General features: G+C 47.8%; 1 protein-coding gene across 11 annotated transcripts; it reads left to right on the top strand.

Annotated features, from left to right (window-relative positions):
* Window positions 1-9845: 9845 nt before the first annotated feature.
* On the top strand, window positions 9846-24302 carry Adissp (adipose secreted signaling protein). 11 transcript variants are annotated; one of them, XM_063283771.1, is made up of 8 exons: window positions 9846-10304; window positions 14865-15029; window positions 16894-16955; window positions 17165-17281; window positions 19069-19211; window positions 22368-22506; window positions 23332-23454; window positions 23637-24295. In XM_063283771.1, exons 4-8 carry the CDS (start codon window positions 17263-17265, stop codon window positions 23735-23737), a joined length of 525 nt encoding a protein of 174 aa, XP_063139841.1. In that variant the 5' UTR covers window positions 9846-10304; window positions 14865-15029; window positions 16894-16955; window positions 17165-17262; the 3' UTR covers window positions 23738-24295. The 11 variants fall into 11 exon arrangements, with proteins under 11 accessions (XP_063139841.1, XP_063139838.1, XP_063139836.1 ...); XM_063283768.1 differs by having other exon boundaries at window positions 16891-16955; XM_063283766.1 differs by having other exon boundaries at window positions 14507-15029; window positions 16891-16955.
* Window positions 24303-24652: the final 350 nt, after the last annotated feature.

Raw genomic sequence — 24652 nt, 5'->3', positions numbered from 1 at the left:
TCCAGATACAGTAACTAACTTTAACAATTTTTAAATTTGCATATTAAATTTATATGTGCATATGCATGCCACAGTTTGTGTGTGTGTGTGTGTGTGTGTGTGAGAGAGAGAGAGAGAGAGAGAGAGAACCTGAGACTACATAGTGAAGTGTCAGTGCAATTTTAAAAGTGATGATTTTTTTCTTTAGCCCAACTTGCTCCCAAATAAATGGGACAGGGAGTATAAGATTTATTTAATCATGCTTTATGGCACAATAGCTGAGCAGTATTAATCTATTCTAATCCTCTGAGCTAATCTGGCTACCTCCCAGCCAAAATCCCTGAGATGCTTGCATTTTTGTATTGATCTGGCTCTCTCTGCTCCAGGTTTGTTCCCATGGTGTCTCCTAAACCCTTTCCTCCTGGTGAATTCTCTCATCCTCTCTATCTCTCCCTGTCTCTTTCTGTCTCTCTGTCTCTCAACCCCACTCCCCACTCCTCAGTTGGGATTGAAAGTCCAGCCCTATTCTCTTTCTTCCCAGCCATTGGCTGACCAGCTTTTATTGACAAATCAGAGAATAAATGGGGAGCAATATTTACACAACATTGAGACAGGAGATTCTTAAAATAATTATTACAATGCTATGTCTGGATTGCAACCATATATGGGGGCAGAGAAATCAGCATTACACAGGATAAACTTTACACAGTGCACAATAACATTACGCCTAGGTGCAGGAGAAAACTGACTTTGACAAGTGTTCTCTCAGCTGCACACATCACAACTCAGATTGTGCCAAATGCCTTTATCCACTGGGCCACTTGGTCCCAGAATAGCCTACTTTTACTAGGCTCCTGGTAATTTACCTTAACAAAGCTAGCAAGTAAGAAAGTAAAGAACGGGCTAGCAAACCAGTTGTGGTACTGCACATCTTTAAGCCCAGCACCTGGGAGGCAGAGGCAGTTCTATTTCTGTGAGGTCAAGGCCAGGCTGATCTACATGGCAAGTTCAAGGTTGGCTATCCAGGAATATATATTGAGACCCTGTCTCAATTAATTAATTGCAAAGATTAAAGAGCTGGAGCTAAAGCTCAGTGATTGAGTGTATACTGCTCTTGTAAGGACTAGAATTCAATCTTCAGCATGTACAATGGGCAGGCCCAAACTTTAACTTAGTTCCAGGGGATTTGCTACCTCTGGTTTCTGAGGGAATCTGCACATATGTTGACACACATAATTAAAAATAATGACATTAAATATTTTATATGAGTATGTAGCAGAAAGGAGATTACAGTTGAGATACCAAACCTACTCTCTCTTGGAACTGGCCTCCATCTTAAAAAAAAAAAGAAATACAAAAGAAAAAGAAGAAGAAGAAGAAGAAGAAGAAGAAGAAGAAGAAGAAGAAGAAGAAGAAGAAGAAGAAGAAGAAGAAAAGCCTGAGAACTTGACCTACAGCTAAACCCATACCAGGAAGGCCCCATGCTTGTCCTTGGCCAGAGTCACGCCCTTGCTACTTCCTAGCAACTGTTAATCAAAGATTAGTCTGATCGTTTCAGATGTACTTTCAGATCATTTGTGATCATACACGGTCTTGCTTCAGAGCACCCACCTGTCAGCTCACAACAGACATTCAGTTAGATGCTTGCCAGGATGGACACCCTGTTTTCTATAAAACCTTGTCCCAGTGAGAATTTGGAGCTGCTTCACCAAACCATCCTGTGGGTCAGCGATGAGCTCAAGCTCAAGTTTGTATCTCAGTTGAAAGAACGTTACCCTAATGTGACTGCATCGGAGTCGGCTCCTTGGTCATCTTTTGGGGTTCACAATGCTTCCTGGCACAGTCTTATCTAACATAATTGTTTAAGTGACATCCCAACACATTTGCTGTATTCTGCTTATTGGAAGCATGTCACTGGGTCCAGTCCGAACTTAGGAAAGGGTCATATACTGGCATCAACACCAAGAGGAACTGTTGGAACTATTTTTCCTTTTGTGGTAGTGGAGGTTGAAGAGAGATGAAAGAAATTCAGTTGGATTATGTTATTCGTAATGGTTTGGTTCTTAGGACAAGTGGTGGGTTATGTGTATGTGAGTTGTTTGTGGAACCAATGGCTAAATAGTATCAAGAGTATGCTGGGGACTGTATCTCAGTGGGAAGAACGTTTACCTCACACACAAGTAGCCCTATGTTCAATCTTTACTAACATAAACAAGGTATGATGGCCAACTCTAATCCCAGCAATTGGGAGGCAGAGGCAAGAGGATCGACAATTCAGTACTATCCTTGGCTACACAGTAAATCCATAGCCAGCCTGGGATACAGAGACCTTGTCTCAAAAGAGAAGACTGTGGGGTTGGTGATTTAGCTCAGTGGTAGAGCGCTTGCCTAGCAAGCGGAAGGCCCTGGGTTCGGTCCCCAGCTCCGAATAAAAAAAAAAAGAAAAAAAAAAAAAAAGAGAGAAGACTGTTGTGAGTTAGGGATTCTCTTGGTTGCCCTAAGGAGACATCATGACCAAGGCAACTTTTAAGGGAAAGCATTTAATTGGCTGCTTCCTTACAGTTCCATAGGCCAAGTCCATGATCATCATGGCAGGGACCATGGTGGCAGGAAGGCATGGTACTGGAACAGTAGCCAAGAGCTCACATAATCTGCAAGTTACAGGAAGAGAGAACAAGACTGAGCTTGGTAATGACTTTTGAAATCTCAAAGCCAACCCTCAAAGACACACCTCCTCCAACAAGGCCACACCCACTCCAGCAAAGCTACACCGCCCAATCCTTCCTAAAAGAATCCTGGTAACCGGGGACCAAACAAAAATTTAACAACAAATTAAAATAATTGGGCTGGTGAACTGGCTTATCAGGTAAAGGCATCTGCCACCAAGCTTAATGATTTGGTCCATCCGTGGGACCCACACAGTAGAAGGGAGAAGTAGCTCCCACAGGCTGTCCTCTGGATTCGTGAATTCTGATTTCCTTTGGTTTATTCATTCCACGATTCCCCAGATTTTTTTTTTCTTTTTCTTTTTTTCGGAGCTGGGGACCGAACCCAGGGCCTTGTGCTTGCTAGGCAAGCGCTCTACCACTGAGCTAAATCCCCAACCCCGGTTCCCCAGATGTTTAAAGAGGAGTGAAAACAGGCTGACAATCCTGCTGAAGAGAAAGCATGAAAATGACACCTAAGAATTATTAATGTTTTGGATTGATTAAACATAACCATGATTTTTAAAAACACATACACACAAAGTAAAAATAAAAGGCTGGCCTTTAATCCCACACATGGGGCGTAGAGACAGGCAGATGAAGCCACCCTGGTTTACAGAGTGAGTTACAGCACAGCCAAAGCTACACAGAGGGACCCTATCTTGAAAAACCAAAACCTCAAAACAAAACAAATAACACAAAACAAAAAGCAAAATAAAAACAAAAAATTGAAAAGTCTATTTGGACATCCAGAATGTTTTTTATTTTTTTGAGGCAGAGTCAAGTCTTCAACCTAAAACACTGTGTCTCAGCCTCCTGAGTGCTGGGACATGGGCATACACCAACCACACCTATAATCCTTGCACTAAGGTGGGATTCTAGCAGGCTCTGTGTGCTAAGGAGGATGTGTTGTTGTCTTATGTTTCTTCTTTACACTCAGGGCCATGCACTGCACTCTGTGTTCTGACGCTCTTGTAAATACAAGGTGATTTATTTTATGAACCACAGAGCATTGAGTTGCTTAGTCAGCCTTGCTCTCAATACTCCGTGAGAGTGTTCTGGGGTATTAGAAGAGGACTTAAGCAGATTGCCCTACCTTCTATGGGCAGGCCCGCCCCGCCTCATCCAATCATTTGAAGGACTGAATAGAACATAAAGACTAATTGTCCCTTAGGTATAAGAGAATTCTTGCAGCCTGACAGCTTTTGAACTGGCACTCAGGCCCACTTCCCCTTCTCTTCAGACTCAAACAGAAACACTCATTCCCCCCCCCTCCCCCAGCTGAGGACCGAACCCAGGGCCTTGTGCTTGCTAGGCAAGCGCTCTACCACTGAGCTAAATCCCCAACTCCCAGAAACACTCACTCTTAGCTGAGTCTTAAGCCTCAACCTAATGTCCTTTGGACCAGAGCTACCCCGCCGGCTTTCCTAGTTTTCACAGAATTTGCATTGGAATTGAAGGAAGCATTTCCCTCCCCACTACCTCTATCAAGTCACCCTGTAGACTATGGTACTCACCAGCCACCAAAACTGTGTGAGCCAACCCCCTAACCCAGGCTCTTTCCACTTCTGTGCTGACTTCTACCGCTATGCTTTTCTGGGGAACCCTGACAGACACAAGATTCTTCCATGTTGCCATGGAAAATTTCTTCTCTTTAAGGCACATGAAATTCTATTGTTTAGTCTGTCCTATACTTGGATACTTATTTCCTATTTTTCTTATCAATAATAGTAATGCCACAATGATTAGGTCTATGCCCTAATAACAGCGTTGTGTAAGGGGTTATGTGGATGATAAATTTTATAATTGAGGTTGCTAGGTTAAAGAGTTATATTCCGGGTGTGTCGGCACATGGCTGTATTCCTAGCACTGTGGAGACAGAGGCATAATCTCTACAAATTTGAGGTATGCCTGGTTTATAAAGCAAGCTCCATGCCAGCCAGGGCGTGACCCTGCCTGGAACAAAAGAAATGAGTGTTTATGTAGTCCTGATACTGTGACACTGTCCTGTAAAAGGCATGGCTGACTCATGGCTGAGACAAACACTGGAAACCTGTGGCCATACTCTGCTTGTTTTCAAGAAATAAATTACCATTTTTTTTCTGTTGATGAAGATAAAGATGGGATGCAACTGGTTCTTTTACCAATGCTAACTGGAGTTTCAGTAAGCACGAACCCTTCAGACAACAGTTTAAAGACTTCCTATAAATGGATGGCTATATTTTGTTAGGGTCCTATCAGAGAAACAGAAAAAATGCACTTTTACTTTTTATGTCTTCTTTTTTTTTTTTTTGGTTCTTTTTTTTTCGGAGCTGGGGACCGAACCCAGGGCCTTGGGCTTCCTAGGCAAGCACTCTACCACTGAGCTAAATCCCCAACCCCTTATGTCTTTCTTTTTTTTTTTTTTTTTTTTTTTTTTGCACTCCACCCCTCCCAAAACAAATGAATTCTTTGGAGACAGGTTTTCTGTAGGCTTAGATTTTTCTCTAAACCTATTTTATTTAGGGTTTTTAAATGCTTCAATCTCCCTTCTAGTCTACTCACCTAAGGTAGGTGAAAAAGAAGATTACTAAGACAAGGAAGATATGAGTCCATTTAGAAGTAGTTCTTTGGGGGCAGTTCCACTCTTCATTGTCAGGATACCAGCAGTCCAGTCCAATAGCAAAACCAAACAAGAATCAGTAGCAGCGGCTTGATCCAGCAGAAAAGGCTCTGCCAAATCTGCATGAGTCAACAAAAGCGGCAGGAACCAGCTGGAATACCAGAAGAAGGTCTTTAGTATGTTTCCATGAAGTGAAGACCAGTGAAGATCATTGAAGAAGCAAGACCAGTGAAGAAATGTGTGGCCAGCCAACACTATCAAAGCATTGCATGGGGTCAAAATGCAAGACTTGTCTTTTCACTGTTTGTGGGGTTCCATTTGTACTCTTTCCAAACATCATGTGCTCTCTCAGTTGTCCGCTCCAGCAAAACATCACGCGTCCTCTCATGTCTGCTTCAGCAAAACTGCCTCTTACGTGTCTGCTCTGAATAGTCTGCAACTCACTGTGTAGACCAAGTTAGACTTGAACTCAGAGATCTGCCTGCCTTGTCTCTCAAGTGCAAGGACTGTGTTGCACCACCATGTCTGGTGTGTGTGTGTGTGTGTGGGGGGGTAAATGAATGCAGGTGCTGTTCAAGCCATATCCCCCTGGAGTTGGAGTTACAGGCTACTGTGAGCTGCCTGAAGTGGGTGCTAGGAACCAAACTTGGGTCCTCTGTTAAGAGTGGCACATACCTTGGGCTGGAGAGATGGCTCAGCGGTTAAGAGCACCCGACTGCTCTTCCAGAGGTCCTGAGTTCAATTCCCAGCAACCACATGGTGGCTCACAACCATCTGTAAAGAGATCCGATGCCCTCTTCTGGTGTATCTGAAGACAGCTACAGTGTACTTATATATAATAAATGAATAAATCTTTAAAAAAAAAAAAAGAGTAGCACATACCTTTAATCACTGAGCCATCTGACCAATCATCATAGGAAATTTCTTTTTTTTTTTCTTTTTTTCGGAGCTGGGGAACCGAACCCAGGGCCTTGTGCTTGCTAGGCAAGCGCTCTACCACTGAGCTAAATCCCCAACCCCCATAGGAAATTTCTTACAGGGATTTAAATACAGGTAATTTTCAGAGATGGTTACCCAGTCTCTGTAAGGCTTCTCTGCGTCTTTTATGGTACTAAGGAATGAGCACGGGGCCTTACCCATACTATGTAAGCATTCTCCCCCTGAGCTATATTACCTCACTCAATCATTTTAAAAACTTTCCAGATAATGTCCCATTGATTTGTCCAGACTGGCTTTAAACTCACGCTGCAGCCCTGAGAGACTTACAGCTTTTGAACCTCATGCCTCAGCCTCCTGGGGATTATCGGCCAAATGGCATCAGGCCCCAGTTAATGTTTTTATATCTAATGCTGGAGTTTCAAGTCCAAAGATTAGGAGTTGGGAAGGGAAAATGGACATTGAGTGGAACACAGTGGAGTGCAAGAGCAAACGCTCCTGAACAAAGTGAACCAAATGGCAGCTCCTACTGCTTCCGGTCTGCATGTGAGTGAACTGCAGAGGCAGCAGCCCCCCTTGGTCAGCTGACCCAGGAGTCAGAGACTTCAAGGAGCACCAAGAAAACACAAAGTCCTTGTAGGCATGTATGCTACTCTATGTCAGCGAGGTAAGTTAGCAGATCAACAAAGTATGTGGGTGACAGATCTCTTCCTTGGAGCTTGTAAATGTCAAATTCTGTATTGCTGCTATTTTCTTACAATCTTCAAATCTCATGCAAAAATGTCTGTTGTGGCCCATCCTTATTCAAAACATATGTGAAAGAATATTTGAAAAATGCACTTCATACTAGCTAAGTAGCACTTTACAAAGCTACAACAAGCTATGTAGCAGCAAATCCCAGATATATACTTAGGAGAAATACATGTATTTATCAAGAGAAACACACCAAAATCCAAAAGTACATGTTATTTTTTGTATCTGGTGTCTTTTGCTCAATATTGTCTAAGAATCATCCATATTTTTGCATGTATTCAGCTGTCCTTTGTCATTGATATCATTGTGTAAATATAGTACAATTAGTTTACTTATTTTATTGTTGATATATATTTGAATTGTTCCCATCTGGACCTGGCTTAGTGAGGGTTTTACTGCTGTGAAAAGACACTATGACCAAGGCAACTTTAACCAGGGCTGGGTGACAGGCTCAGAGCTACAGTCCAGTATCATCAAGGCAGGAGCATGGCTGTACCCAGGCAGGCATGGTGCAGGAGGAGCTGAGAGTTCTACATCTTCATCTGAAGGCCAGTAGAAGGATGGTTTCCAGGCAGCTAGGGTGAGGGTCTTAAAGTCCATGCCTACAGTGACACACCTATTCCAACTAGGCCACACCTGTAAACAGTGCCACTCCCCAGGACAACCATGTGTGTGAATGTGCACAAGAGAAATAATGTAGTATTTTTAGCATATATCAAAAATGTATTTTTATTTATGTGTATGTATTTTTGAATGGGTTTGTCTATATGTGTATGTGTGCAGAGTTCAATCAAAAATATATTTTTATTTATGTGTGTTTGAATGGGCTTGTCTATATGTGTATCACATGTGTGCATAGTCCCAGGAAACTAGAAGAGGGCATCAGATCTGGAATTGGAATTACAAGCAGTTGTGCCTGGGTGTTGAGAACCAGATCCTGGTTTGTTGGTTTGTTTGTTTCTCAGACAGGGTTTCTCTGTATAATGGCCTTGGCTGTTCTTGTAGATCAGGCTAGCCTCTAACTCACAGAGATCCACCTATCTCTGCCTCCCGAGTTCTTAAAGGTGTGTGCCACCACCACCAGGCTCAAATCCTGGTCTTAAGAGCAGCACATGCTGTTAACTACTATGCATCTCTCTAGCCTCCAAGCATTTATCTACTTTATTACATATTAGTTTTCCAAGATTTATTATAGTTTAATTTTTTATTTATTAAAGTTCAGAATACTCGGGGCCGGAAGTGGAGTTTTCCTAACCTGTAGTTGCTCATTCCTTCTCATATACTGCCCTCAACTCTATAGAGCCTGGTGTTCCAGCTTTGGATAATAAGGCCTTGGGCACAGGAAGCTTCTTACCGACCTGGGCACTTCTGAGGCTGCCATACCTTCCTGGTGCACAAGCCCACTGAGAAGCAATGAAAACAGCCATATAATGTCTGTCCTGGTGTTCTGTTGGCACTCAAAGCCTTACTTCTCCAGGAAGTTTTCCAGGACCATTTGTGGCCTTTCCTGGAAACAGGAAGCATGCTCTAGGACAGGCAGCTCCATATCACAGGTCTTCCCAGGTGTCCAAGATGCTCCGAGCCCAGGAACATGAGGAGTGTTGGCAAGATCAGGAAGCCACAGTTCTTTCTGTGTGGTGGTCTCACAGTAAGCTGTGGGTGTCTTGCACAGGGAGCAGCCAAGCACAGTAATTTACCTTTACCTATCTTACATGTTCAGAAAATACGTTAAAAGGAGTTGACAATTAGAAAACTGCCCCACACAGTAAACTGTTAGCAATTACTCTGCTTAATAGAGCTCACCAAGAGATAAGTTTCAAGTGAAAAGGAGCAGGAGAGAAAAGGAATCCTGAAACTGAAAGTCAACACACACCTAGGCAGTAAAATAAATGAGAAATGGGGGTCAGAGGGAACTAAGGTAAACTGATGTTCCAAAGAGGCTGAGGCCGATACCCCAAAGCCCTTGGTTCCTGTTTGGAATGTAACTATGTGTTGTTAGATCTGATATTTCAAAAGAAGACTGGAAATGAGAATCCTTTGTGAAGAAGTAGGATGAGGGGCAAGAAGATGGGAAGAAGAGTTCTTTATAGAAGCCTCCGGAGGCTACATCTGCAGGCTACTTTTGCCTGGCATGGTGGCCTTCAGGATACTTTGGACCCACTGTCTACTGACTCGGAAAAGAACAGATATGAACACACGGGGCTTATGGAAAGGTGGGAGTAGGGGTTGAGTAGGCTGGGATTAGAATGAAAAGTTCTCAATGTTCGCGCTGGAGGACAGAATTTTCTCAACAGTAGGGAGCGCACGTACCACCCAAAACACTGATAAAAGTTAGAGAAGCCCTGCTGAAGCGCTGGGCCCTCTGAAGTAAACGCTATGAAAACAATAGTTCAGAAAGACTAATTTAACAGCTTGCAGACAGAAGATTGGAGTCAGGCTAAGTAAGGGCCATAAGGATAGAGAAGAATTGGGACTTCGAGGACGCTTAAAGGCAGCGATCACATTCTATTGGAAAAACAAGCAAGCTCTCAGCGGTCCAAGGCCTGTCTGTCCCCTCTAGTTACGTTGGAAGGATCGGGAACCTGTGTGTTCTGGACTGCTCCTTCAGCGCTTTAAGCTACTTGTCCTAGTCAGTGTAAATAAGGGTAGAGATAGTCACACACCGACAGGTGGGCCTTTGGCAAAAATCCAAAACCCTTAGCGAGTGCTCTACGTAGACGCCCACACCCTGTCGGGTGGGTCGAGACGCATCTCGCTGCCATGGCGACTGCCTCCTTGGAGACCAAGAGCAGAAGCTCCTGTCCCCGGGGGCGCCGGCGTACGCTCCCTCCCCCCCTTCCCACGCCGCGTGCCTTCTTTGTTCTTATGCTTATCAGGAATAGGGAACGGGTGGGAAAGGAAGACCGAAACCCAGATCCAGTTGAGTAGGAAAGATGATTGCTTAACTCCTAGACAAAACTGCCGCAGCTCGGAAGCCTCATGGGGAAGATCGCGCTGGTCCGCTTCCAGCAGCGGTTCCCACATAGCTCCCAGCCCGCTTCACCACCGGAGCTCGTGCTGCTGAGGTGACGTCGATCGTGGGGCTCAGCCTCCGCGCTCACGTGATATGGAATTTCGTCGTTAATTGGTGAATCTCAGAGACAGCGCATTGGTCTGAAGTGTCCTAGCCCCGCCCCTCCACGCCCCTCAAGCCAATGAAGGAGGAGAGGGCGTGGCGCGAGGGGGCTGCGGCGCGGGGCTCTTCCTCGCGCTCTTGAGCCCGCTCTGCTGCTGCCGCCGCCGCCTCCGCGGTCGTTCCTGCCCGCCTGGCCGCGGGGCTCGCCTGCAAGGTGAGATGGGTCCTCCTGGCTCCGTCTAGTGCACCAGCGCCGGCTCCTGGGTCTGAGATCCTCCGCTGTGCTGGAGCTGGAGGCTCTGCTTTGGAGCGTAGGGAACTCTGCAGAAGCGGGATGGGGTGGGGGATGTGGGGTCCTGGGTACAAGTGACGGTTAGCCGGCAGGGTACAAGTGACACCTCAGGGTGGGGGCGTAAATGTGACTGACTTCCTGTTCCCACTTGGTCTTCATGGCTCTATGTGACCTTGGTATAGTAGCCTCTGAGCCTCCGGTGCCCGGGCACGATCATAAGGTGGATGTTGATGTTGGGAGTGTCGGCTCCGGAGACTCCTGCGTCAGCCTGGCGAGCTCAGAGAGCGCAGAGCATTATCTCAGATGGACAGAACTACGGCCTTGCTCTTGGTGTGGGTATGTCTGAGGCCCGTTCCGCTGCTCTTGTCCCCTGAGAAAACAATAATAGTGGGGTGGGGAGTGCCACACCCACAGCGATGGCGGTAGGAAAGGCCAGAGGGCTAGAGCCAGAGCTTCCCCAGTGTCTCGCAGAAATGGTTTGATTTAGGTTCTGGACCAGTGCTCCTGTTACTGAATAGGACTCGGTTGGACAGCTTGAGTCTTTCCTCTTTAATCTTGGTGGTGGGATGTGGAGATAGGGTATTGCTTTGCATTAAGGAGCGCGCCGGGGTGGGGTGGGTTAGGGTGGGGTAGGATAGGGTGGGTGGGTAGTGGGTAGGAGGGAGATCTGGAGCAGCTGTCACTGGTGTTCTGCTTCTTGGGTGGAAGAGTCAATCTAGAGGCCAGAGGAATCCAAGCACCCTCCTTTGGCTGAGGTCAGGGGGAATGTGGGAAGTGGATGCTTGGCAGAGGAGAGCCACACATATTGGTAGACAGGAGTGGGTAGCACCCTTTTCACAGGTCAACCTTTTCCTTCGCTGTGAGCCTTGTATCAATGGCTTTGGGGAAGGAGGCTTTAAAGATAGGTCAAGGCTGAGTAGGTAGAAGATTGCTTCCACATGTGACCTGGATGTGGCCCTCCCTATCAGAGACTCCAGTGGGTGTTCTTTGAGCTTTAGGGGGAGGTTGGAAAAGTGCTAATGCTGGGCTGAGTGATTAAGCTTTGACTGGGTCCCTGGATGGGGGCAGGGGAGGAGGTAGGAAGAATTGAAGGTTGTTTTCTGCTTTGACAGAAAAAGGCTTCTATTAGGTTGAGAATGGTAGATGAAGAATGATTTGAGAGAGGAGACGCTAGAAGGTTTGGGGATGTGCTCCCAGCCACACAGCACAGTTCAAGCTGAAATTGGCTTTGTGATGCCTTGGGGCTTACAGGCTGCCTCTGGGAAGAGGTAGATAATCAGAAGGGAAAGTGTCACAATTCAAGAGTTTCCCCTTGCCATGGATAAACCATCATTGGCTCTTAGCTTGGGACTCGAGTGCTAGAACAGGGCAGCCTGGAGTTGAAATTGCAGCCTAGACTGGATAGGGGCAAGGCATTATGGCGTTGAGGACCCTGGGTTTTTCCATAACCACCCGGCTGTTTACCCACATGCTTGTTCTTTGGAAAGGTAGGCTCAAAGCTTTCTCTTACCCACAGTTTTGTTACTCCCGGTTCCCTAAGAGCATTTGAAAGCCCAAGAAGCCCTCAATGTTCCCCATCCTGCAATATATACGTGTGTGTGTGTGTGTGTGTGTGTGTGTGTGTGTGTGTGTGTTTGCCTGCTGCCATACCCAGTGTTCTTTCCTCTCACTCCCGATTTGTTGACAGCCGTCTAAGAACAGAGGCATCATCTTTGTCAGATGAGGGCCTGAATTAGAAAAGGCTCCACAGCAGCCTTCTCCACAGTCTCCCTGGAGCCTGGCTGCCCTGGAATGGAAGAAAGGAAGAAGGGAAGGGGAGAGAGGCCTCCTTAATCTCTTAGCTAGTTTCTGAGAAGCTGAACTCCCTGAGGGCTCCTCCAAGGGTGACCGGAAATGCTTTTTCTGGTGCCCCTTTTCCAGTGAAATTGCCTTTGCTCGAGGAACCAAGCTTTTGTTTTTGTAGTGGTTAAGGGTTGAGGTAGGAGAATAGAGGGTGTGGGTATTTTCACAGAGTTCTAGGCAGAGCTGCACCAAACCCTGAAAAGAACAGGCCACTGCTTTCTCAATTGGAGAAGTAAAATGGCCCATCCTTACAGGCAGCAAGGGTTTAGTCTGAATTTGATTGGCTGCTGCCCCGTGTGTGTGTGTGTGTGTGTGTGTGTGTGTGTGTCTGTCTGTCTGTCTGTCTGTCTGTCTGTCTGTGTCTGTGGTTGAGGTGACAATGGGAACTTGGCTAGCACGGGCACAGGCTGGAGGCATGGTCAGGCTAGAGGGTGTGAGGTGGCCTGGCAGTTCCCTGTGGACAGGACTACAGCAAGAGAGGCCCAGTGGCCTCTTTTCCTGTTTCTAATGAGGAATTCGTGTGGATAAGTGTAACTCCCATGGGGCAGCCACTGGCAGGTTGTCTGTTGTGAAAGGAGGTTTGGTTTTTCCAGGCTCCTGTGGTCCCTGCCTTACCATTCTTAGGGTTACAGGCAGTTCCTGCATGACGGCTCTCCTTCAAATTCTGGCTTCTGCAGGAAATGGAGGTCTTGCTTTCAGTAGCTTGTTCATCTTGGGGTGGATATGGGCAGGAACCAACTGACTGTCGTAACCCTCTAGAGGGAGAGTGGAAGGAAACCTCAGTTGGGAGGAGGTTGCCTTCTAGAGCAAGAATTGGCTAAGAGATGAGGCTGAAAAGTTCCCGAGTCACTGACCCTGCCGAGCACACCATATCTAGCCCAGTTGGGCTTGCTTCAGGATGTCATTCATTAGTTCAATCAACAAATATCAACTGAATTCCTCTTCCTCTCCAGTGCTTTGATGGATGCTGGGAACATTTGGCAAAGCTGGAGTCACTGCCCTTAACGACAGGAAAGATTAAAATAAGTTACTACAGAGTGAGAGAGGACACAGCTGGGCCTTCCCTGGGATTGGGGTGGAGTGTGACTGCTCTCCTAAAAAGATGCTGGGGCTGAAGCTGAGCTTAGCTTAGGTGTCGATGGGCATTGGGGAGCTTCTGGCTGAGGACCTGGAAAAAGGTAGACCGGGACTACTCCAGGTCAGACCATCTTGTTAAAAGGGTTCATGGGAGTCTTTGCTCACCAGCCACTGGTCCTCCACATCTCTTAGAAATATCTGGAGATATGGAAAAGCCTCACAGACACTGGGCTGTGGCTGCCCCATGGCTGCAGCGGTATGAAGGGGACCAGCCACCCTGGTTACCAGTCACGGCCGGGAACCTACCACTCTAGGAAGTAGCTGGAATGTTTTCTAAGGCTAGGTTCCCTGGAGGCAAGCTGACCAGACATGAGGAGGGCAGAGCTTGCTACTCTTCATTCCAGGGCCTGTGAATGAGCTTCTGTGAAGGTGTTGATGGTGCATGTTCCAGTTCTGGCTGCTTCTGCATCCCAGAGTCTGGAGTCTTGGAATTCCACGCATCTCTCCTGCTTTCTACCGGGGCTGTCTTGAGCCCCAAGCTCTGAACACCCTAACCACAGTGGGGTCTGGGTGAACTTGTCTGGCAGCAGGCAATATGGAAGAAAGAAAGTGCCAGGGGTTCCCAGGACTGCTCAGTATTCAGGGGACAGGCCCAGCCACTGACTATAAATGCTACCCTATAGCTTCTCTTCATTCTCTGAATTACATAAGGTCACTCCCCGGTCACTCATCTCTAAACACTTCAGTGTGCTTCTCTGAAAAACATGGACATGCATATATAGTAAAATTCCATTATCTCACTGAATAAAATCAGTTTTTCAGACTGGCTTCAAACTCTCTGTTTAGCTGAGGAGGTCAGAAAGGCTTCGGTCCCTTGGTTTTTTTTTTTTTTTTTGGTTCTTTTTTTTTCGGAGCTGGGGACCAACCCAGGGCCTTGCGCTTCCTAGGCAAGCGCTCTACCACTGAGCTAAATCCCCAACCCTCGGTCCCCTGGTTTTAAGCTGCTGTGTGAATGCTGGGAGTTGAACCTGGGTCCTTGGTAAGAGCAAAAAGTGTTCTTAACCATTGTTCAAGCCCTTCTTAATATATTTGAATTAAATTAATTTGCACAGTGCTGTGGCATTGCCACATGTTAAGCAGGCACTCTACTGTGGTGTTCTATCTCCAGGTTTCCAAATGTTGGTCTGTGTCTCCTTTCTTAATAGAACCTCACTCCATCGACCAGGCTAGCCTCAGACTCACAGAGATCCACACGCCTCTGCATTCCAAGCGCTAAGACCAAAGCCACACCACCATGTTCCGCTTCCATGCCCACCTCCCAGACTTAGCTCATCTTTAATTGTATGTATATGACTGCGGGGGACATGTGCTCAAATGCCCACCTCCCAGACTTAGCTCATCTTTAATTGTATGTATATGACTGCATCTTTAATTGTATGTATATGACTGCGGGGGACATGTGCTCAAAAGTATAGGTACCAGGAGAGTCCAGAAGAGGTGTTTAGATCCCCCGGGGTTGGAGTAACTTACTGGCTATGGCGAGCTGTCTAACATGGGTTCTAGGACTCAGACTCCGGTCCTCTGCAAGATCTCAGGCTGCCCCTGAGCTGGGCCACAGTGGTCAGCCATCCTCACAGAGATTCAGTGTCATCAGCTCTGAAGACTTTGACCAGGAGCTTATTGTGAAACCTATCAAAGTGAAGAAGAGGAGGAGGAAGCGCAAGCCAGGTACTGTCCGTGGGCAAGCTCGAACTTACTCCTGTGGCATGTACAGTACCCATCCAGCCCTCCAGATGTCTTCTTTTAATAGAGTTAGAAACCCTTCCCACCATTTCTTGCAGTTGATGAGGCAAAGGGTCTGCTTTCTTGTGGGATTTATCTGCCTTCTTGGTGCCATATGTGAGCGTCCATCTAAAGCAGGTTGGCAGAACTGTGCAGGCCACGTCACAACTATTCAAAGTAGTTTTGTCTCAGTGCAAAAGCTATCACAAATGACATACAAATGAGTAAGAGGAATCGTGACCCAATGAACCTTTATTTGCAAACAAACACTCAGGCTGTGGCCCAATTTCGTATCTAGAGCACTCTCCCCACATCCCTCTCATATGGAAACAGGTCAGTTGTCCTGTGGCACAGCCTGCCTTCTGGACGGTCTCATTGCCTGCTCACAGTTATTCAATTTGTTCCACAGTCGTGTGTTTCTGGCTAAGTTGGATGCAGAGGCTCAGTTAGGCTTGGCCTAAGCATCTTCATCAGTCATCTTGTGACTTCATGCAGGCTGTCTCACTTAGGGGAAATGGCTATGTTGTCCCACAGTGAGTGAGGGGAGATAGTATTTCTCCATTGCAATCTGTGTCATTCTCTCTTTGGGCCTCCAGATCATCTGTCAGTGCCACTTGGGTGTCTCTCATGGGTCAGCAGCATCCAGAGAGTCCTTGCCTCTGGCGTTTGTTTCTTTAGGAGCGCAGAATGACTTGGCATTTGATCCTTTGTTATTAGCAGGAAGTTGCCCACAAAGATGGCAGTTCATGTATGAGATACAGGCTGAATTATTTCCCTTTAATTGCCCGATTCCATAGTAGACAGTTGAGGCAGTGCTGCCCTCCGTGGTGCATGAAGTTAGGGTTCGCTTTGATTGCTTTCCACCTTTTCTGTAATCTGTACTCGTGATGGCTGTGTATATTCCATCTCTTCTATCATGCACTCACTGCCTTTCTGATGTTTATACGGGCTCTGCTCTACCCATCAGAAACTTCCTAAGAGTGCCTCATGGTGGTTCTCGATTTTGCTGAATGAATGAATGTATGTATGTATGTATGCATGCATGCATGTATGTATGTACATATGTACAGTTGCACATGCACTAGTCAGCATATGTATGAAGGTCAGTGGAGAGGTGCAGGAGTTGTTTCTCTTCTGCCATGTGGGTCCCCCAGATTAAATCCAGGTCATCAGGCTTGGCAGCAAGTGCCTTTACCTGCTGATCTATCTCAGCTTCTTTCTTTTTTTTTTTCTTCTTTTTTTTTCAGAGCTGGGGACTGAACCCAGGGCCTTGTGCTTCCTAGGCAAGCGCTCTACCACTGAGCTAAATCCCTAACCCCCTATCTCAGCTTCTTTTTTTTTTTTTTTTTTTTTTTTGGTTCTTTTTTTCGGAGCTGGGGACCAAACCCAGGGCCTTGCGCTTCCTAGGTAAGCGCTCTACCACTGAGCTAAATCCCCAGATCCCCAGCCCCCCTATCTCAGCTTCTTACAGTTACTTTTTCACTGAGGTAGCCCTTGGGTTGCTTAGCCAGAGGCCTCTGTGACTCAGGTTCGGATCTAAACAGCAGGCTTAAACCTCCTCCATAGGACTCTGTATGTGGCCCTGACTGACTGCCAGAATATGAATATGAAATCTTATGAGGTCGTCTCCTATTCTTGCCCACTTGTAACCATACTGTTGACTGACCTGTATCTACTTGAACTGGGTGTATGACCTGAATAACATAGTCCTTGGGCCTGCTCTTTGGGGTCAGCAATACCAGAAATAGGCTCTAAAAATTGCCAGTAAAGAAAGCCTCCTTTCTTTCTAAGCTGTCTTTCCTGCCAGTAGGTACTTGAACATACGAGTCCTGTTGGCACTTTGGCAACTGAAGCTAGCCTGATGAGTCTTAGGTCAGTAGGGTATCAGGCAGGGTTGGGCTGAGGGAGGGTGTGTGTGTGTGTGTGTGTGTGTGTGTGTGTGTGTGTGTGTTAACTAGAAGGGTCAGACAGGGTGCCCTTGTGACTTCTGAAAGCAATAAGGGTTTTCCAAAGGGAGCTCCCCCGGATCCCCACCAGCCATGGGGGTCTTGACTCCTATTTCCTTATTCCTCATCCTTCAGGTTCCTACTGCTGTCTCTGGAGCATGGCAGGCTGCTGAGCTTGAGTGGCAGTGTCAAGTAGGAGCTGTGTGTCTTGCCCAGGGGCAGGGAGGGTGTCCATGGCTGCAGCCAACAGAGGTAAGTGCTGTAAGTGTGTAAGTTTGCATGAACTCTTGGAGTGGCCCCTGGTGGATGGAGTATTGTTACATATTGACTTCTTTCAGCCCTGAATGTGATATGTCTCAGTGTTCAGAATATGCCAGTGCTTGTGCTGGGTCCAGGATCATCCAAGCCCCTGCAGGGAGCCCTGGGTTCACCATTCTATGGAAGTATATGTTCTTGTGTCCACATATGTCAGTCCTTCTGTTCCACTGGTCGCAGTGTTAAAGGACATGAGGCTGGGCTGGTTAAGCATCAGATACCTGGGCCAGGGCCTCAGCATGAACCTGGAAGGCTTTAGGTAAAGGAAACTGGGTAAGATTTGAGAACCAGGCTGAAGGGGGCTTACCAGGGACTGTGGCTATACATGTTTGGCAGGGCTTCTGTGTATCCAAGAATCTAGACCAGTGCCAGTCCATGTTCTCCCACCAAAATGACTCGAGCAGACTCTTGGGAGGCCTAAGGCCTCTGCTGGAGGGTTACAGAGGGCTGGGGTCATGCCCTTGGTTTCCCGAGGCTAGACCTTCCCCATAGGCTCTTGGCTATCTCCTAGCCGCATAGTATATTCTAATCCCTGTGCTTTCTGGCCTTAGAATTCCCAGTACATCACAGTGACAGCTAATAACCCTCCCAGACCCTCATCTATACTAGTAGAGGGGGAAACTGGGGTAGACTGGGAAGCTTCACGCCTCTTCAGTGCTAGGACCATTGACCTTGCAGCTCAAGTCTCTTCCAGGTGGCCACGTTTTTGTTTTTTGTTTTGTTTTGTTTTTTTTTTTTGTTTGTTTTTTGTTTTTGTTTTTTTTCTTAAAAAGTGTGGTTTTGTAAACAGGCTCCATTGTAAGTAGATTCACTAGAGTTCATTCTTATCACTGTGCTCCAGGTTGGTTGGAGTTATCAGGAGTCATAGGCTGGGCCTGTCTCATGCACTGACAAACCAGGAAGGGAAGGTGTCACTGGGGAAGGGAGATGGTTCAGCAGTCCTCTTGTGCAGGGCCTGGGTTAAGTTTCCAGCACTCACAGCAAGCAGCCCAGAGACACCTGTGAACCCAGTTCCTTCAAGTTCCTTGCCTTGTTGCTGTCCCTACTCCCCATCCCCCAGACAGGGTTTTACTATGTGGTGCCATCTGGCCTTAAACTCATAGAGATTCACCTGCCTCTGCTGCCCAAGCACTGGGATTAAATGTGTGTGCCATTATGCCTAGCAGACCAGTGCTTTCTTGCTGTGACACATTGTTCACATAAATTCAGGCACACAGACAACATGCACATAAATAAATAAACAAATAAATAAAAATCTTAAAAACAGGGGCTGGGGATTTAGCTCAGTGGTAGAGCGCTTACCTAGGAAGCGCAAGGCCCTTGGGTTCGGTCCCCAGCTCTGAGAAAAAGAACCAAAAAAAAAAAAAAATCTTAAAAACAAATAGATGGTGGCTTGGCACTGTGGACAGTTCCCCTCTACACTGAGTGATGGCAGAGAAGGTGCCAGCGTCTTTCCCGCCCAGTGAGGGGTCCTATCAGCCACACTCCCTGAGTCTTTCTCACATGTATGCTGGGAAGGGCATATTTGTGGGAGACTACATAGGAAGGTGTCTGTGTGTGGGTGGGGTGCTCAAGCCTCAAGGTTAACAGTGTCTACTGTGACTGGTCAGTGTATGCTGGGTGATGTCAAGAGCAGTCTGAGCATGGGGAGGAAACAAGGAGATGTGGTTTCCTGGTGGTGAGGGAATCCGGCAGTCCCTGGAGCCTTCTCCTCCTCTTCCTAGGCAGTAAGCCCAGAGTCCGAAGTATCCGCTTTGCCGCAGGCCATGATGCAGAAGGCTCCCAGAGCCACGTCCACTTTGATGAAAAGCTGCATGACTCGGTGGTCATGGTTACTCAGGAGAGTGACAACAGCTTTCTAGTCAAGGTATGTGAGCTCCCCTCAGCACCAGCCTCACGTCTTCTTCCTCTCGCCTGCCTTCTAGAGGTTGTCCTATCCATCTAACCCTCCCCCAGCTGGGGTCACAGGCACATCCTTGCCTCTCCCTGAGCCTTGGTTTCTTCATCTGTAAAATGGGAGGTAAGGAACTCAGTGAGTGATTTAAACACATGCCATAGACAGGGGCCATAGAAGGCTGGTTGGAAGCTGTGGTACCATGGGCCTGGATCAGGCCTTGGCTTGCTGTCCTGGTGTTGTGGCCTTGGACAGTCTGTCCCCCATTTATCTCTTCTGTCCTTTTGTCTGGATATGCTTCTTACATTTATTTGTTTTGTTGGAGCATGCATGCCACAGCCACAAATGAAGGTCAAAGGACAGCTTGCACGAGTCTGGTCTCTCCTCCACGTTGTGGGCTCCAGAACACACAGTCCACAAGTGACCATGGTGAATATGTTAGTGCATGTTTTTCAAAGCTTTGTTTCCAAAAGCTAGTATTGTTGTTAGTGAGGGGTTTGCATTTGTTTGTGTGTTTTGATTTTGGAGAGAGGGTTTCTCTGTGTAGCCCTTAACTGCTCTGGAACTTGCTCTGTAGACCAGGCTAGCCTGGACCCTCAGAGAGATCCATCTGTCCCTGCCTCCTGCGTGCTGGGGTAAAAGGTGTGTGCCACCACACCCGACTGACATGATGTTTTTTGTTTGCTTCTGTTTGCAAACTGTTTTCTGCCTGCCAGGAAATAATTTTCAATGAAATTTCACCCCCATCTGGTATTTGGCATATGTCATGGCTGCCTCTGTGTTCTGATTATTTCCATTCCTTTTATAAATTAGGGTTGGGATAAGCACCATTCTCCACATCTCTGAGTATTTCCCTGGCAAGTGCTACAGTTGAGCCCCAGGTCACAGTATGCAAGTACAGGCAGAAGGTCTTTACATTTCCTTGTAAAATTATTATGGTGTTTTGTGCACTATACTGCATTGCCATAGTGTGCATGTGGAAGTCAGGGGACAACTTTGTGGAATCAGTTCTCTCCTTCCCCCTTCACATTGGACTAACCTCTTGTCCAAAGCCTGTGTGTGTGTGGCAAGTGCCTTTATCCATTGAGTCATCTTATCAGCCCCTAGAAAGCCTTTAAAAAAAAACCTTTTCCTTCCTTCCTTCCTTCCTTCCTTCCTTCCTTCCTTCCTTCCTTTCTTCCTTCCCTCCCTCCCTCCCACCCACCCACCTAGATCTATCTGTCTGTCTGTCTGTCTATCTATCTATCTATCTATCTATCTATCTATCTATCTATCTATCTATCTATCTATCGTGACAGGGTTTCTCTGTATATCCCTGGCCATCCTGAAACTTCTTCTGTAGATCAGAGATCTACCTGTCTTTGTCTCCAAAGTCCTGGGATTACAGGCATGTGCCACCTCTGCCCAGCCTTTTTCTTTTTTTTTTTTTTTTTTTTTTTTTCGGAGCTGGGGACCGAACCCAGGACCTTGCGCTTCCTAGGCAAGCGCTCTACCACTGAGCTAAATCCCCAACCCCTGCCCAGCCTTTTTACATGTATTTATTTTGGGGAGAGGTGTGCCATAGCATATATACAGGACAACTTGGAAGAGCCAGCCCCCCCCCCCCCACTTCTACTATGTGGGTTCTAGGGACCAGAGTCAGGCTGTCAGGTCAGTGGCAAGCAGAGTGCCAGCTTATTAGACCTGATAACTTTTTGAGGGCCATTAACATGGCTTAGCAGGTAAAGGTACTTGTCCAGCCTGGCTACCTAAGTTTGGTCCCAGAACCTACTTGGTGGAGGGATAGAGTCAGCTCCTGCAAATTATCTTCAGACCTCCACAGCACTGTAGCATGTGTTATGCCTACCCTCTTAGCAATAAATGAAAAAGAAATCCAGATTTTAAAAAGCATTGTTTTGTTTTTTTGAGACAGGGTCTCATGCACTCCAAGCTGTCCTTGAACTGGCCGTGTAGCCAAGGATGACCTTGGACTCCTGATCCTTCTGCCCCTACCTCCAGAGTGCTGAGATGACAGGTATGCCCCACCAGGCTTGATTGGATTTGGCGATGGGGATCAAACCCAGGGCCACGCATGCAGACAGGCACTCTATCAACTGAACTCTATCCACAGCCCTTTGTCTTGAGAGTGTAGCAGAGGTGGCCTAAGACAGCTACAGGCTAAAGAGCAGTCTGAGCTACCCAGTGAGTCTCAGTGCTGGGAGTAGCTGAGAGCTGCCCTGCCTGGCTCAGAAAGCGCTCCTCTCAGATGCATTCAGCTTATGACCCTTCACACCAAAAAGTTCCAAGGCCTCTGTCCCAGAGGGATAGCATTGGTTTGCCAGGCAGTGTGTCTGGACAACAGAAATTGCTTGGGCCATGAGCAGAGGTCACTGGTCACATGCACCACTGAGTGTGCAGATAGTCACACATCCATTACCGTGTGTTGGCAGACAGGATCATAGGCTTAGTGGTTAGTAGTCGGCTTTTGGCTTGCTGTGGGAACAGCTGGCTTAGTGGGTTGTTGCTTTTTGTTTGTTTGTTAGTTTGGTTGGTTCTTGGGATCAAAACCAGTGACTCACACATGTTAAATACATACCACTGAGCCATTCCCCAAATCCTAGTGTCCAGTTCCCCATTTCTGTTTTCTCTCTCATCCCGTGCTATGAAGTAATGTCACCAGCGTTCCTTCCTGGGCTGCTTGATCTGGATAGGTGCTGTCGTGAAGATTCCCCTCCCTGGCTGTGGCTGGTTTCTTACTGTGTATCACACAGGACAGGAGTGACCAGGAGGTCTAGGAAGGACTTTTCTATAGTTCACAATGTGACCTCTAGGCAGTCCCTTCCTGACTTCCATATTCTTATCTATAAAACTGAAGCCTGTAGGGTATTTGAGACAGATGCTGGGCACGACCCTTCACCAAAAAGTTCTCAAGGCCCCAGTTCCACAGGGACAGCATTGATTGCCAGGCAGTGTATCTGGACAGCAGAAATTGTTTGGACCATGAGCCTTAAGGGGAATAGCTGGAGAGTAACAAGCATTGGGCTCCCAGGGAAGCAGATGGTGGGGCCCATTAGCAGCCCAGGCGACATACCCTGAAGCCCTAGGAGAAGCCACAGTGAAGATGCCCCTCCTTTCCCCCTGTTGCTGCAGGTAGGCTTCCTGAAGATCTTGCACAGGTATGAGATTACTTTCACGCTGCCTGCAGTGCGCAGACTGAGCAAGGACATCCGTGAGGCCCCTGTCCACAGCTTGCACCTCAAGCTCCTCAGTGTCACGCCCATCCCTGAAGGTAGGTCCCCTCCTGGGCTGCTAGAGCCCTGCCCTCATTAACTATGAGTGCCTGCTGCAAGTAGGCGTGAGAACGTGAGGGTTTTTGCCCTTTTCCTAGCTAGGATGATCAGGCAGCTCAGCAAAAGTCAGGGCATGGCACCTCCTTGAGCTTCCAGTATGGGAGAATGGCAGTTCCAGCCCCAGGTCTCCATTTTTGGACAGAGAAGTCCATTCCATTAACATACGCTGCAGGTTTGCATACCTGTTCACTCACTGATGGTACCTTCATTGGAGAGGTCCCAGAGATGGGAGCCACTGAGGAACTGTCTTTGGGCCTCCAGCCTTGGCAGCTTCTCCAGCTAGCTTCTGGAGCTGTCCTACTCCTGACCACCAGCCTGACAGAGACTAGGGTGTCAGTTTCAAGGGTACGATGCTGAGTACTGGCTTCATGTCCCCACTACTGCTTCCTAACCACTTGTCCTTCAATGGAAGTCCCTTCCTCTTGCCACCCCAACTGTTCAAAGCCCACTGACGGCCTCTCCTTGATTTCCATCATCCTCCTGCCATCTTGTGTGGCACCAGAAGGATGAATTGGACCTGGCCTTCCACCTTGAGAGCCACACCGCGTTCTCAGGCCAGAGGCACATTGGCTTTATTTGAAAGGATGGGGAGCTCCTTAAGTCCTGTGGGACCGTCTCTGTGGGGTGGGTCTCTGAAGGAACCATCTGGGCTTCTTTCTGGAAGAGACTCAGCAAGAGCTACTGGGTGGGGGACTGAGTGCTGGGGACAACATAGAGTAGCTATGGAAGGTACTGATTGCCTATCCATCCCTGTCCTCCATCAGGTTACAGCATCAAGTGTGAGTACTCAGCTCACAAAGAAGGTGTCCTCAAAGAGGAGATGCTCCTGGCCTGCGAGGGTGACATAGGCACCTGCGTGCATGTGACGGTGCAAGCACGGGTCATGGGTGAGTTAGAGCTAGGGCAGGTCTGATTGGAGGAGGGAGACATGAGACTGACTTCAAGAGATTCTTGAAGCTGGCAGGGTTTTCCCTGCTAGTGCCAGGGAGAGGTCCCTGTGGAATAAACGTGGTGTGGTGCCAGCACACAGCACACAGCACACTCCTAACTTGTGGTGCCTGCCTTGCAGACCGGCACCACGGTACACCCATGCTGCTGGATGGTGTCAAGTGTGTGGGCGCCGAGCTGGAGTATGACTCGGAACACAGCGACTGGCACGGCTTCGACTGAGGCCTGGGGCTGTGCCTGCCTGCCTGCCTGCCTGCCTGAGCCCCTGAGCCTTAAAGTCCACCTGCTCCCCGACATGCTGCGTGATGGTGTGGCTTCCTCACCTCTCCCCTGGTGGGCATGGCAGGGTTAGACCTTGCTCATGCCCCCCCACTTCTGCCTTCATTCCTACCACACCCTGCCTCTCCACAGTCTCCTCCCCCACTTCCTCCTCTCCCATGTGCCTGAGTCTCCTGACAGAAGAAATGGGTTGAGCCCTGAGGAGGCTGTCTGAGAGGAGGGACCTGGGGTGGGACTTACCTCTTCCACCCCAAGCCATAGGGGCTCTAGCTAGGGATTGGGGGAGGACCGAGTGGCTGTCTCTGTGACATTGATGCCCCATTGCTGCTGCTATTGTCGTCTCCCTTCTCCACCTCTGCTGCCCTCATCTTCTTCCCCACTGCTGTTCGTGTGGTGAGGAGGTACAGTTCCTAGCTCCTACCCCTCAGGTCTGTGGTACTTGGTTTTTAAATGACTGGTTGGGATAGAGACCTCAATAAATAAAAACTCTAGTAGATTTCAGAGGTCAGAGGGAGCTTTTTGTTCTCTGGGATTGGAAGACCTTCATAGATGGGCCAACTTGATCAGGAGGAAGGTACTGTGCCATACTGTGGCACCTGTACCTCGAGGACATGGAGGCCTGTAGGTCTTGGGACTAGTTGCTTGAGTGGGAAGGCATAGGACATGAAGCAGCCTTCAGGAACTTGGGGATGCTGGACAGGGAGAAAGCCACAGCTCCTTGCCACATCCCTTTGATCTGCGGAGCTGACAACAGTCTTTCTAGTATTCATACACTACTTCCACTTCCGGGGTCCCACTTCCAGGGTCCCACTTCCGGGGTCCCACTTCTGGGGTCCCACTCTGGTGGTTCTAGAAGGC

Source organism: Rattus norvegicus, chromosome 3 (genome assembly GCF_036323735.1).
Source record: "Rattus norvegicus strain BN/NHsdMcwi chromosome 3, GRCr8, whole genome shotgun sequence".
In the NCBI taxonomy this organism is placed as follows: Eukaryota; Metazoa; Chordata; class Mammalia; order Rodentia; family Muridae; genus Rattus; species Rattus norvegicus.
This window is presented reverse-complemented; position numbering and strand designations above follow the sequence as displayed.

Bases quoted from the DNA above. Each gene is read 5' to 3' on its own strand.
- Adissp (NM_001025691.1), top strand. The intron at 19,212-22,367 runs GTATGTGAGCTC...CTGTTGCTGCAG, and splicing joins ACAACAGCTTTCTAGTCAAG to GTAGGCTTCCTGAAGATCTT. The intron at 23,455-23,636 runs GTGAGTTAGAGC...CCTGCCTTGCAG, and splicing joins GGTGCAAGCACGGGTCATGG to ACCGGCACCACGGTACACCC.